Genomic DNA, 14,193 nt, shown 5'->3' on the forward strand with positions numbered 1-14,193 from the left:
CAAACGTGCCAAATACCGAAGTGCCTACAAAAATCCTGGAAGGTCTGTGAAATAAACTGAGGTCCATTGTCCGAGACCAGGGTGACTGGCAGACCTTCCACAGAAAAGATTTTTCCTAGTGCCTGGATTACAACTTCTGAAGTGGTTGAGGAGCAGCGAACCACATATGGGAATCGGGAATAAGCATCAATGACAATGAGCTAAAAGCCATTCAGAAACGGACCCGCAAAATCAATGTGAACACGTTCCCATGCTTGGGTTTCAGGCGGCCATGAAGAGGATGCTGCCCTGGGAATGAACTGGTGGTAATAGGCAATCTTGCCTAAAAAAGCTTGTAACTCCTTCAGCGAAGCGGGCCGAGGGAGGTCAATGATACATTGGACCAAACTTTCTGGCGGCTGGACGCCATGCCGAGAGATGGTGTAGCCCACATACTCAATGGACGGCTGGAAGAAGTTTGACTTACGCAGGTTGCAACGCAAGCCCACGGACCTGAATTTGAGAAAGAGGGTGTGATGGTTGTGCAAGTGTTCCTTCATGCTGCGGCCGGTGATTGACATGCTCAAGATAACACTGGAATATCGCCGGGACACTGGATATTCCGAAGGCCAACCACTGGTATTGGTAAAGGCCTAACGGGGTGTTGACGACCACCAGCCATTTGGAGTCCTCATCAAGTGGTATCTGATGATAAGCGTCTGAAAGATCGATTTTCGAAAAATATTGGCCTCCCGCCACGGCGGAGAACAATTCATCAGCACGAGGCAAAGGCTAGGTGTCCACCACCAATAGGGAATTAATGGTGGCCTTGAAATCGCCACAAAGACGTAATTTTCCCGAGGGTTTCGTGACAATAATGAGGGGCGAAGCCCACTCACTAGAAAAAATGGGAAGAACGACCCCTAGAGCTGTCAGCCGGTCTAGCTCTTCTTTTACCTGAGGGCAGAGAGCCAAGGGGATCTGCCTCGCACGTAGAAAACGCGGGCAAGCCTGACGCCTTCAACGTTAAGTGAGCTTCAAAGTCCGAAACATGCCCCAGGCCCTCCTCAAAGATATCTGGAAAGTCTGAGATCAAAGATTCCAATGATTGATAGGGAATGTCTTCGGAGACCAACTGTATGGTGTCAGCGATAGAAAAACCGAAAACTTGAAAGGCATCCAGGCCAAAAAGGTTAGCTTAGCTTGCATCACTGACAACAATAAAAGTAATAGGCCGAGTGACCGATTTGTAAGTCACGTCGGTAGTGAATTGACCCAGTAGGGGAATGAACTGTTTACCATAACTGCGTAGACGCCAGTAAACTGGCGCCAACGGGGGCAATCCAAGGTCAGAGTAAGTTTGTGCATTCAACAAAGAAACTGCCGCGCCCGTATCTACCTGCAGTTGTAATCGGCGTGACCGAACCGACACCTCGCTAAAGAGTTTGTGTGCCGATGCATCGGGAGCCTGGCCCGATGAAACTTCCTGAATGTCAACGTCCATGTCCTCTGTACCTGCTTCCTTTGATTCTTTTGAGGCTGAGTGGCAAACTTTAGCAATGTCTCTTTTTTATTACATTTGCGGCAAACGGCCCAATGCTGGGGGCACTCTGACCGATCATGATGTATATAGCATGACGCACAGGACGGTAACAGGGGCCGGCGGCCGGAGCTCTGTTTATGCAACGTGCAGGAGCGGCCGTAATGGCTGGATTGTACCGCTCGCACATCGTCCACCCTGGACGCAGTGGACGCGGCCGCACCACCCTGAACCACCGCGACGTCGCACCACGCTTCTAACTGTTGATCTGCGTTGTGAGAGACTTCATACAATTGAGCAATGGACAGGACTTCCTCAAGGGAAGGGTCTTCTAACTGCAGGGCCTGTTGCCGGACCTCCCTATCAGGGGCCGAATGTACAATGACGTTGCATACCATAACGTGGGCATACGACTCTCGCGACTGCTCCGTGACAAACTGACACTTGCGACTAAGACCGTGCAGGGTAGCGGCCCACGCCCGGTAAGACTGATGGGGTTGTTTCATGCATTGATAGAACTCGACCCTAGCCGCCACAACATGCATGTGGCGGCGATAATATGAAGACAGCAATGAAAGCAATGCTTCAAAAGACAAGAACGAGGGTTCCTTCAACGGCGCTAGCTGCCGCAAAACTTGATACAGCGAGGGAGATATCCAAGACAAGAAAAGAGCACGACATACCTCTGCATCGGCAACATGAAACACCTGGAAATGCGTCCCAATCCTCCGCCGTCTCGTCATACGGGGGAAAGGGAGGAGGGAATGGCGCTTGAGCAAACTGCGTGGAGAGCAACACCAGAAGCACTTGTTTCATGGTGGCCATGAGCTCCATCTGGTGCTCAACCAAAACCCGCACTAAATCTTCCATGCCGTGGATAAGCTGCGAAACCGGAACAACGACGCAACAGGCGAAAGAACGGCCCTACTCATTGCCAATTGTGTAGTAACAGTGTTCACGTTTTCCATCGCACTTCACTTACCGTAGACTGGGACTGTGTCCTAGGCATGCCCGATGTGAACTGAATGGGCATGGCCCGTGCTGCCTGAGTTGTTGTTGTTGCTATTGTTCCACCGGCAGAGGTCGCGTCCGAATTCTCGCGTGCCCTCTGGTGGACGGGACTCTACTTGCGGCAACTACCGTCTGTGACGCGCCGTGCCGATGTGCACCTCCCGCGATCTTTCTGATGGCTACTGCAGTGGTGTACATAGTTACAATCCCAGAAGAAAAAATGTCACTCATTACACCACGTCAATGTTGTCTTTAGCACAAAACGGGGGTGCACAATGCAGCCACCAAAATTTTTGATCACTTAGCAAAGGTTTAAAATGTCCAATAGACAGCAATCTTAAATTTAAATACAAACTGAAAAGGTTCCTTCTTGACAACTGCTCTTATCTCCACAGAAGAATTTATACTTTTGTATTGCATAAAAGGTGATGGATGGGATTTATTGTCTCACAACAGTACTAAGAAAACTGTAGATAATCTGCTTGCATCCATATATACATTTGGATGTATAACATGAATATAAGACAACTTGTTTCACATTTCTATGCTTAATCTTCTGTTGAGCCAGGTGTTTTTCAGAACAAGATCAGTTGTGATGTAGGAGATTGATCATATCCCTATTTGCATGCTTGTTTATTAAATTTCATTAAGAAAACAAATAATAAGTGGAAAATAACTTTAATGAAAACCAAAATAACATAGGAGCACAACAAGAATAGAAATATAAATCATTCAGTGGATTTGTTATCAGTATTGGACTCTGCTGATATATGATACCTCACTTTTTCACATGCTTCTTTATGAAATTTCATAATTAAACTCATGTAAACGATAAGCCCTCAGCTGTTACCCGTTCACATCTCCAGAGCGACAGGTCATGTATTTATATTAACAAAAGTAATGGGCAGGACGAGGGGTGAAGGGAAAGGACTGGTGAGATTTAGGAAAAGTGGTACAGTTCAGAAAAGTGGCCCAGAACCTGCATCAGGGGAGACTGATCGTTGGGTGCTGCACCAGACAAGTTTTGAAAACCTGGAAGCTTAAAGGTGGAAGATAGGGTAATATACAAGACAGAGCTTTCTGCTAAAATATCAATCATGAGTTAATAGGCGTGAGAGACTAAGTGCATTGCATGTGACAGAGGTGGGAGGGGGACGGAAAAAATAGACATGTCAGAAAATACAAGAAGTAAAAAACTAAAAGGAAGTGAAGAAAGGAATTGCTAGTGTAAAAAAATGCTGATACTAAAGAAATTACTATATATTAAGGCCAGGTGTGTTGCAACAACCAAGGACCTGCTGTAGTGCCAGATCCCACCTACAGAGATCTAAGAAACTGGTGTTCAGGGCAAGAATGCAGGTGGCACTGAGGTCATGACTGTCATATTGTAGGGTATGCTGTACAACAGGATATTATGTGTTGCCAGTATGCAAGCTCTGCCTTTGCCCATTCATCCTAACTGATAACTTGGTGATGTGGAAGGCTGAACAGTATTCACATAACAGATGTTATATGATGTGTCATTTCACAGGTGGCTCTCTCTTTGATAGTATATGTTTTGCCAGTCTCAGGACTGGTATAGGTAGGTGGTGGTAGAAAAGTGCATAGGGTAAGTCTTGCAGTGGGGTCAGTCACAGGGGTAGGAGCCATAGGGTAGGGACAAATTATGTATTTAGCTTTTCCTGTGTTTTCTTAGTAGTACTTTTAAATTTCATGCATGTTTTTCTGTTACAGATGTTTGATCTTGCATTTTGTAACTGCAAGTGTAAATTCAGTCCATAGCACAGTGGTAGTGCATTTCTTGTGGTTTAAAGACAAGAATCTGTTGGTTTACTAAGCCAGTCTGTCAGGCCCTCAGCTGTAGAGTGAAAAGTTTCATATTTAGCTATTCCTGTCTTTTCCTATTAATATATTTCTTAAATTTCTTGTGTGTTTTCCTGTTTGACACATTTCATCTCATATTTTTAACTGTAAGTGTAAATTCAGCCAGTCTGTAGTGCAGTTTTCATTTTCTCTGAACAGCCAGCTACATAATCATTAAGGCATCAACGTTCATTGGTGACATCCCAAGAGGGTAGGAAGTTACATAACTAGGTTTCCATGTGCTTTTACAGCTTACTACTTCAGTTAGTTACACTAGGATAGGTAGGAAGAGTGCATACTGTGTGCAGACATGGGAGGAGCTAGCTGAAGTTTGTGAACAGCTGAATGTGCTTTTGGCTATGGTCAGCCACGTTCAAGCTGCTGCATCAGGATGTAGCTGTAGCAGGGATTCTGGCATGTCATGTGGGACACCTCACGTGTTGCTTGTTTTGGCCAATGGAACTGCTGGCAAGGCAACTCCTAGAAACCCAATGTGGTGGATCAGCCCTTATGGCAGGGCGAAATGCAGGTGGTAACGCATCCATATTGCTTGAGGCAGGGGGCTAGTGTAGAGGCTGGCTGACTGGTATCACCTATTCACACACTGAGTGAACAGGAGGCTGTTCTTTCAGTAACGTCTGAGCTGACACACATGGGCAGGGGTCTTCTAGTTACTGGGAGCTCCAATGTTAGGTGTGCTATGGAGCCCCTTAGGAAGATAGCGCTCAGGGCTGGTAAGGAAGCTAATGTGCACTCAGTATGTCTATTGGGGGCCTCATACAAGATGTTGAGATGGCCTTGCCTGTGGCTGCCAACATGCAGGATGCAGTCATCCACAAGTTGTGGCTCAGATTGGCACCAACGATGCCTGTTGCTTGGGTTCTTAGGCCATCCTCAGTTCATACAGATGTTGGACGAAGGTGGTGAATGTTTCTGGCCTTGTGCACGAGATGCATTCATGTTCCTGGAGTTGATCGTGGTACTCTGGTTTGGAGCTGAGGGGAGGCTCTCAACCAAAAGGTTTTTCAACTCTGTGACAGTCTCGGCTGCAGATTTATGGACCTGCATTCTCATGTGATAAACTGGAGGACTCCCCTTGATAGGTCAGAGGTGCAGTACAAAAATGAAGCAGCTACTCAAGTAGCAGACTACTTAAGAAGTACACATATAGGTTTTTAAGGCTAGGCTATGGTTTGAGGTGCTTTGATGAACACATATCAGTTGATACACAGATAGCAAAATCAGATCCTATCCAGACGCTTTGATTGTCAGAATTTTGTCACTAAATTGTCAAAGTTTTTGTAACAAAGTTCCCAACGTTACTGCCTTCCAGAAAAGTTCTCACACTCAAATTATTCTTGGGACCAAAGTAGAAACTCTGATATATTTAGCAAGTCTTGGAATGTATATCAGAAAGACAGGTTAGATGCCATAGGAGGGAGCATTTCCATTGCAGTTGACAAAAATATTGCGTCTATTGAAGTCGAAATTGAATGTGACACTGAAGTTATCTGGTTGCATATAACAGGTCTAGGTGAAATGAAGTTAATTGTTGGATGTTTCTACCAGACACCTGATTCCACTATGGCAGTTCCAGAGTCATTCAAAGAAAAAAGCAGTGTGTAAATTCCCAGATCATACAGTACTAGCTGGAGGTGACTTAAATCTGCTTAGTGTAGGCTGCAACGTCTATGGATTTGCTGCATGGGGTACAGACAGACAGTTTTGGAAAATGCTTTTGAATATGTTTTCTGAAAACTGTTATGAGCGAGCGGCTACTTCAGTTGTTCACTTGCAGTGGAAATATCTTAGACATTGTAGCTACAAACAGTCTGGATCTTGTCAATTATGTCAGTACAGAGGTGGGTATTAGTGATCAGGATGTCACCATAGCAAATATGATTATGAAAGTGAATAAATCAGTCAAGAAGGCAAGTGAGAGTCTCTCTGCTACAAAGGGCAGCAAAGCAGTTGTCAGCATTTCACTTAGACAGTGAAGTGACATGGTCTGATTCCACTTTGTGGCAAAAAGGAATTATGTTCAAATTTTAAATAGGCTGTAGATCAGGATCTGAAGAAGTATGTGCCTACTAAGTGGATTAAGGATGGTAAAGGCCTTCCATGTTTCAGCAACGAGATTCAGAAAATGCTGAGGAAGCAAAGGCTGTTGCACTCTTGGTCAGAAAGATAACTCATAATTGACCTCAGGCAAAGGTTAGTGGAGATTTGTGCATCTGTGGAAAGAATTATGCATGAAGCATACTATACAACTACTACTGTCGTACCTTAGAAATAGAGCTGACTGTGAACCTAAGAAAATTACGTTGCTCTGAAAAATTGCTAAGGAGGTCCAAGGCTTCCATCCAGCCACTCGTTGACCAGTCTGGTGTGACAGCAGAAGATAGCAATACAGAAGCCGAAGTTTTAAATTTCATTTTTAAGAAATCTGCCTTGCAGGAGGATCTTACAAACATACCGTCCTTCAAAAAATGCACAGTTCCCATATGAATGATATACATAGTAATATGTATCCCTGGCATAGAAAAACAACTGAAGGAGTTGAAAAACAAATAAGCAGCCACATCCAGATGGACCCCTAATTCAGTTTTGAAAAGAATATTCTGCAGCATTGGCCCCTTATTAGCTTGCATTTATAACAAATTTCTCGCCCATCACAAAGTCACAAGTGGGTAGAAAAAAGCACAGGTGACTCCTGTATATAAGAAGGGTAAAAGAATGGACATGCAAAATTACAGACTAATACCCTTAACATTGCTTTGTTGCAGAATTCTTGAACATATTATGATTCTGAATACAATATAGCTAACATCCAGGGACCAGTATGGTTTTAAAAATCATCATTTGTGTGAAATTCAACTTACCCTTTTCTCAGATGATATACTATGAACTATGGATGGAGGACAAGGGACAAAAAATGGTTCAAATGGCTCTGAGCACTATGGGACTTAACATATGAGGTCATCAGTCCGCTAGAACTAATTAAACATAACTAACCTAAGGACATCACACACACCCATGCCCGAGGTACGATTCGAACCTGCGACAATAGCAGTCACGCAGTTCCAGACTGAAGCGTCTAGAACAGCTCAGCCACAACAGCCGGCGACAAGGGACAGATTCCATATTTCTGGTGTTCTGAAATTTTACATTGTACCCCACTGCAGGAACTGAATTCATATGAAAGTAAGTTAACAGAAATTTGAGTGGCTCAAAGATGTCTTAAGTAATAGACCCAGCATGTTGTCCTCAATGGAAAGTGTTCATCATAGACAAGTGTTATCTTCAGGAGTGCCCCAGAGACGTTTGATAGGACCCCATTATATTCTATATACATCACTGTTGTGGTAGACAGAATGGGCAATAATCTGCTGTTGTTTGCTGAAGATGCTTTCGTGTACAGGAACTGAAAGACTTGCAAATATAAAAATCTGCCAGGTCCAAATGGGACCAAAATTCAGTTTTGAAAAGGATACTCTACAGCATTGGCCCCTTATTAGCTTGGGTGACTGCAGGAGAACACAAGATGACTTAGACAAAATTTATAGTTGGTGTGATGATGGCGTGTAGCTCTAAATGTAGAAAAATGTAAATTAGTGTGGTTGAGTTGGAAAAACAAACCCATAGTTTTCAGATACCATGTTAGTAGTGCCCTGCTTGACACAGCCATATCATTTAAATATTGACTCACATATATTATGGAGGTGCTTCGGAAACAAAAATGGGAATTTCTAGAGGGAAGACAATGTTCTTTTTGAGGAACAATGTTAAGAAAACTTAGACAACCAGCATTTCAAATTGACTGCAGAACAGTTCTGCTGCCACCAACATTCATTTTACATATGGACCACAAAGATAAGATACAATGAGAAATAATGACTTTTATGGCAGCATATGGTCAGTTATTTTTCCCTTGTTTTATTTGTGAGTGGAACAGTAAAGGAAATAAGAAGTAGTGGTACAAGGTTCCCTCTGCCACACACCATACTGTGTCTTGTGGAGTATGTATGTGAATGTAGTACCAGTAATTGAGTCTCTCATGTTGGTAACATAACAGAATAAGAGTACAGCTCATGTCTTCAGGGTTTAAAGAAAGACATTGATTCAGTATCTCAGTTTATTTAGAAAACTGATAGTTACAACTGTGGGGAGCGGTTGTATTTCATTTCTCACTTACAAATCAGCCATTTACTGGTCTGTTATATCTATCTGCACACTCTAACTCAAAGGGGATTTTATTATGTTAGTGCTCAAATGGCATCTTTATTATTAACTTCCCTAGCCCTTCTCCACAGGTGTGAGGAGAAGCTTTCAGAAGAGAAGATCGAAAGAATTTGGTAATTATATGACTAGTGGATAGGAGCTGTGCAAACAGGCCTACAGGTTTCTCAAAACAACAAGGCCTGTTTTGAATGTGATATAGGTGACTTGCTGAAGTTACATAGCTGAAACAAGAAAAGTGTTCCAACTTTTTAATTAGATCACACAGGGTGACAAAATTTAAGATGTCATATAAAACTGCTGGCATGCATCACATATCTTCCCAAAAATTGTGGCAGTAAACATGTTGTGCAGAATTATAGGACTAATACTGCTTCAGAATGTTAATACGTAGACAAGGTCAAGGAGCCTATGCTTGCAATAAGATGTATGTTTTACAATTACCAAATTTAGTTTTATTCACATTTTATTATTGCAAAAATTCACCAGTTCAGTAGTTGATTAACTCGTATTTGTATAGTTAGATGTGTAATTTAAATAATAATTAAGTTAAATAATTCAACATTTTGTTTTTAATTGTCAGATCAAAGAAGAGTCCTTTCTTGAAGATCTCAGCAACCTTCTGAATTCTGGAGAAGTTCCAAATATATTTCCAACAGATGAAAAAGCAGATATTTGTGAAAAAATGCGAGTATTTGATCGTCAACGGGATAAATCTGTTCAGGTTGGTCATCATCATATCATCAAGAAAACATTTCTCAGTGTATTGTAGCCCCTTTAGCACATATGAATCGAAATTTGGTTAACAGTTAATTTGAAGATAATTGTGATCATCAAAGGTGAAGGAAATAATACGGTAAGTGACAGAAAAATCCTAGTCCCAGCTGAAAATTTGACCTGAGGTCTTTGGCTATGCAGTCAGACACTTACTGTACTGTGTTGCCAAGAAACTACATTTACATCAGAATCTATAATCAGTCTGTACGTATGCAAGGATGTTCAGTTAATAGTGCAATGCCTGTGAAAAGCAGAGATCCAGGTTTGCGTCTCAACCTTACCATTGAGTTTTAACTTATCACAACAGCTCAAAACATAATTGGTACCAAGAGTTCAGTTGCGAAACTCAAAAGAGTTGTTATAAGTTAGGATAGACTGGTACTCACCACACACAAAGAGCCACTGACTTCTGATGAGGGTAGCATCTGAACTGCACCTCATTGCAGTCAGGACTTAATGCCTGGATACAACAGTGGTCACATGTGTGTGTGTTTGACTTATGCTTCTATGAATGTGTGTGTGTTTTTCTACATCTGAAAAAGACTTTGGTAGCTTAGCGTACTTTTATATGTTCCTGCCTGCTACTCAATGCCTTATTTGTGTTGTGTGTAGCAATCTATTGTGATTCATGTTGTTGTTATTCCATCCCTGATTTTCCATTGTTCAAAGAAGACTTTCATACATGAAAGTTCATTATGTGAACACAGTGAAAACTGTATACCAAACAAGAAGCCTAGATTTAATCCTTGTCCAGCATAATTTGTGTTTATAGAGGGTGATAAAAAAAGAAACAATTACAAACTGACGTGGTACACTGTGCAGTAATCACATAGGAACTGGGAATCACGTGCTACAAATGGAGGCCCACAGTGTGAGATGCTCAAAGTTTTGTCCAGATGCATTAAGACACACTGCATTGAATGGGACATCCTCTCAAAGATACCTGGTGTATCTCAAAGACATTGTGTTTCCACAGCAATCCTGCCCATTAGGTCTACCGTAATGTAACAGGTGTTTCATACACAAGGCACTTTTGATAACCCCACAGGAAAAAAAATCAGTAAGGGAGAGATCGGGTGATCATGGTGGCCATTTGACTGATCCATTGTGATCAGTCCAGCTGCTGGGAAAGGTTGCCTGAAGATGTGACCTCACTTGCCTGCTGAAATACTTGTGGCTCCATCATGCTGAAATCAAATGCAGAAACAAATAAATGGGAACATCATTCAGCATGTCCAGCAGAGCCTCTTGCAGGAATCTGAGATATGTGTGACTATCAAGTTAGTCTGTGAGTATATATAGGCCAATTCAGTAGACACTGACAATACCAGACCCCACATTAAGGATAAATTTGTGTTGTGAGGCAAGCATACATGTAGCTTGTGGGTTCACATTGGCCCATGTATGCAGATTGTGAGCATTCATCACACTCTCATTGGTGAAGCGGACCCGCTTGAAGCTTTGTTCTGCAGTGGATTTCTGCAGAAACCACCATGCAGATCCCATGCCCTTCTTGTAGTCCACCAGTTGCACTGCCTGGATGCATTGGAAATGAAACAGATGTAGTCCTTCATCACATACAATGTGCCAGACAGGGTTGGGGGATATTAGGGGCTTGGGATAGAGCTTGTGGACTTTTTGATGGCATAAGCTGCACCCTTTTGAGAACACATTCTTTTGTTGCAACCATCTGTGCTGCTCATTGGTGGCCAGGATCTGGCTTGTGTCATGGAATGAGCCCCAGTTTTGCACAGTTGGTGATGCAGGGTGGAGAATAATGTGTGGCATAGTACCTTTCTATCACCATATTTCGCGTGATACAATCACACAGCTTCTCATCCACTGCAGTTGGCCACTCCATAATCAAATGTGTTTCAGCCGTTGTATGGTATGTGTTGCTAGCCATGTTATTCCCAACACTTCCACGGTGGGAATTGTCACAATCTCCATGCTCTCCACCTGTTTTTGTATAGCAATGTGCTCTCACGGCTGTAGTGCCCTCTTATGGCATCTGCAACCCCCAGTTCCTATGTGATTACTGGTCCTTTTTGTATACCCATTATGCCATGTCAGTTTGTGAACTTTTTTTGACTCACCCCATGTATAGAAACGGAATAACATGAGAATATTTATCTGTATGTATTCTAACTTACTTGACAGCAGTCAGACTTAAACCTTCACAAAACAAGAAAAAGTGGAAATTAGTGTATATCTTCAACACTATTTCCATGAGTGACTGAACAGTGTCACAGATATAAGACTGACACAGCAAGAAAGAAGCATACCTAAATTTGTGTCATCACTGAGTCACACATGATTATAAAAGAATAGGTGAGATAATTCAAGAAAACAGGATAAAATAATTTGCTGTAAATGAAAGGTGTCACAAAATGGAAAGGACACATGGAATAACAAAACAACATTTACAATAAAGGTGTGTAGCTAGAAATATAAATATAATGCATTACAACTTGGCAGTAAAACTACAGTGCCTAAGTACAAGATTATTAAGTAATAATGCAATATATCAAAACCTAGAAAAAATAGCAGAAACAGTTGTGGAAAGAAGACAGATAGTTTTTGGCCATTTATATGGACTGAATAACATTGGCCTGACAAAACATTTCTTCAAGTACTCAGGGGGCAAAAAATAAATAGCTGACATTGAGAAGTTAATTAATATTGTGAGATACAATCTTAAATAAAACCCGTTAGAAGACAAAGATTTTCCTTTATGATAATATTTTGTAAGAAACTAGTCATTATTCCAACCATATGATATAAACCACTTAAGCAATTGGAAATCGAGGAGAGAGATTAGTTTAAATTGAAAGAACCACAAATTATTGTGAGTTTCCAAAGGAGAAGTAGGCAATGATTGAATGAAGCAAGGGAAAGGAATACAATATAAAGCTAATAGGTAGCTTTCAGAGTTGAAATAGTGAAAGCAGCAGTGGATCACATAAGCAGGGTGAGGAGTCATTCACCATTCTCACCTTAAGCATCTTGTTTTAATGTTGACAATATTATGAAAAGGGTAGATTGCAACTCACTATAAAAATGACACACTGAGTTGCATACAGGCACATCAAGAAGACTGTTACACACTGACCTTATGGCCAAACCTACTTCATATGGTGGTACTTCTGAATCCTCACATTGCATTGTCATGTCCTCATAATTAGTGTGGCATTTATATGAAGCCACTTCCATTGAGGCATCGCAGTTCTTGGGCAAGTCTTCATTTGCATTTTTCAGAAGCTCCTGTTGTTGATCTGTGACTCATGATTGTGATAGAGCTTCATGCAAAGAACATGGATGACATGTCTTTGATTTGGTCTACTCAGTCAAGGACCATCATCATCATCTTGTAGGTGGTGTCTCATTAGCAACTTGGGGTTCAGTATGGGCTAAAGTAGCATTTTATGACTTTTCTGTTAGCTAAATGTTCCACATAGGTGTGAAAATCCAGGGTTGTAACTTACAGATTGTTGTTTGGCATTAAAACATTGGTGGTCATTATCCTGGGCATCTAGGGTGTGTATGCATGCCACTTATCTTACCACTTCAGTTATGATGACGTGCATTTTGATGTAATCATCTTGAGCACTGTTAGGTTAAAGTGGAAGCGAAGTCTGTGTTGCTAGTTCTGCTTTGCAACTATAGATTAGAGAAAATTATGTGAATACTGCCATGTCTTTCTTTGCTGTGTTGTGTGTGGAAGTCATGATGGACAGTACCATGCCCCGTTCTTTTAGTTTAAGGCCACAGTACATCAATAGAGTATGTGCCAATGACCTCACAAAATGTTCTGTAATGCCATTTGTCTGAAAGTGAGAGTGGTAGGTAGTTGTTGTCCTATGGAAGATGTAGCATCATGACATCACTTCTGAAACCAGTCTTGACTGGAAGATTTTGCACTATCAGAGATCATTACCTATGGTGGACCATACTTCAAAGTTACGTCTTTGGCAAGCAACCTGGTAATATGTCTTGTCATAAATTAGCTAACATGACAAGCTGCTATTTCTGTTCCATTGGCCTGTAATTACTTTTATACAATGTTCTATTTAGAAATCTAGGTTCTATTTTGGCACCTACTTCATTCTGTAAGACCTATGTACATAAAATTGTACTTGATCAACCCTTTGTTCGGCTAAAATGCTCATGGGCTATCACCAGTGCTGTGATAATGTGAAAGACAGTATTCTTGCATATGTGTCCACTTTTGCATACTACTGTCATTCCATATTTCTACAGATTCAGTGACTCTTGAAAAGAATGATCATAACAATGAACGATATGTCATGTGAACTTACTGATAGCCCAAATACTGCGAAGCCTTATTCTCATTCAAAGGGCAATTATTCTTGGACTTGGAGAGTACTCTGGAAGAATAAGAAATTACATCAAAGAGACATATCATGGACAAACATCGGTATATGGAATGTAGCCTTTCACAGCCAGTATTTGTTTATTTACACCCAGTTAACCAAGGCTATATCACAGTAACAGAAACTTCTGGATGGAACAATATATAAAATGAAGGAAAGGTAGCCACCCACCTTTAGCAAACTGATGTGTGAGACATAGACACTTGAAACAGAATACAGTATTAACTAGATTTTCAGAATGGGCTCTTATTCTAGCATCAGGTGCACACATGTACACGCAATACCGCACAGACCCCAAACACACACTGCCATGGCTGTGGTGGCATTGATTCTTAGATACCAGTTGCCTGAACTGCTGAATATGGGAAAGAGTAATGGAAAGATGCAGGA

At 41.6% G+C, this 14,193-nt stretch overlaps 1 protein-coding gene across 1 annotated transcript in view; it reads left to right on the plus strand.

Annotated features, from left to right (window-relative positions):
• LOC124776746 (dynein axonemal heavy chain 7-like) overlaps positions 1–14,193 on the plus strand; it is an 881,127-nt gene that overhangs the window by 424,671 nt on the left and 442,263 nt on the right. Inside the window, 1 exon segment of the mRNA XM_047251871.1 lies at positions 9,216–9,356. Within this exon segment, the coding sequence (XP_047107827.1) occupies positions 9,216–9,356 (141 nt within the window).

This window comes from Schistocerca piceifrons, chromosome 2 (assembly GCF_021461385.2).
Source record: "Schistocerca piceifrons isolate TAMUIC-IGC-003096 chromosome 2, iqSchPice1.1, whole genome shotgun sequence".
Classification (NCBI taxonomy): Eukaryota; Metazoa; Arthropoda; class Insecta; order Orthoptera; family Acrididae; genus Schistocerca; species Schistocerca piceifrons.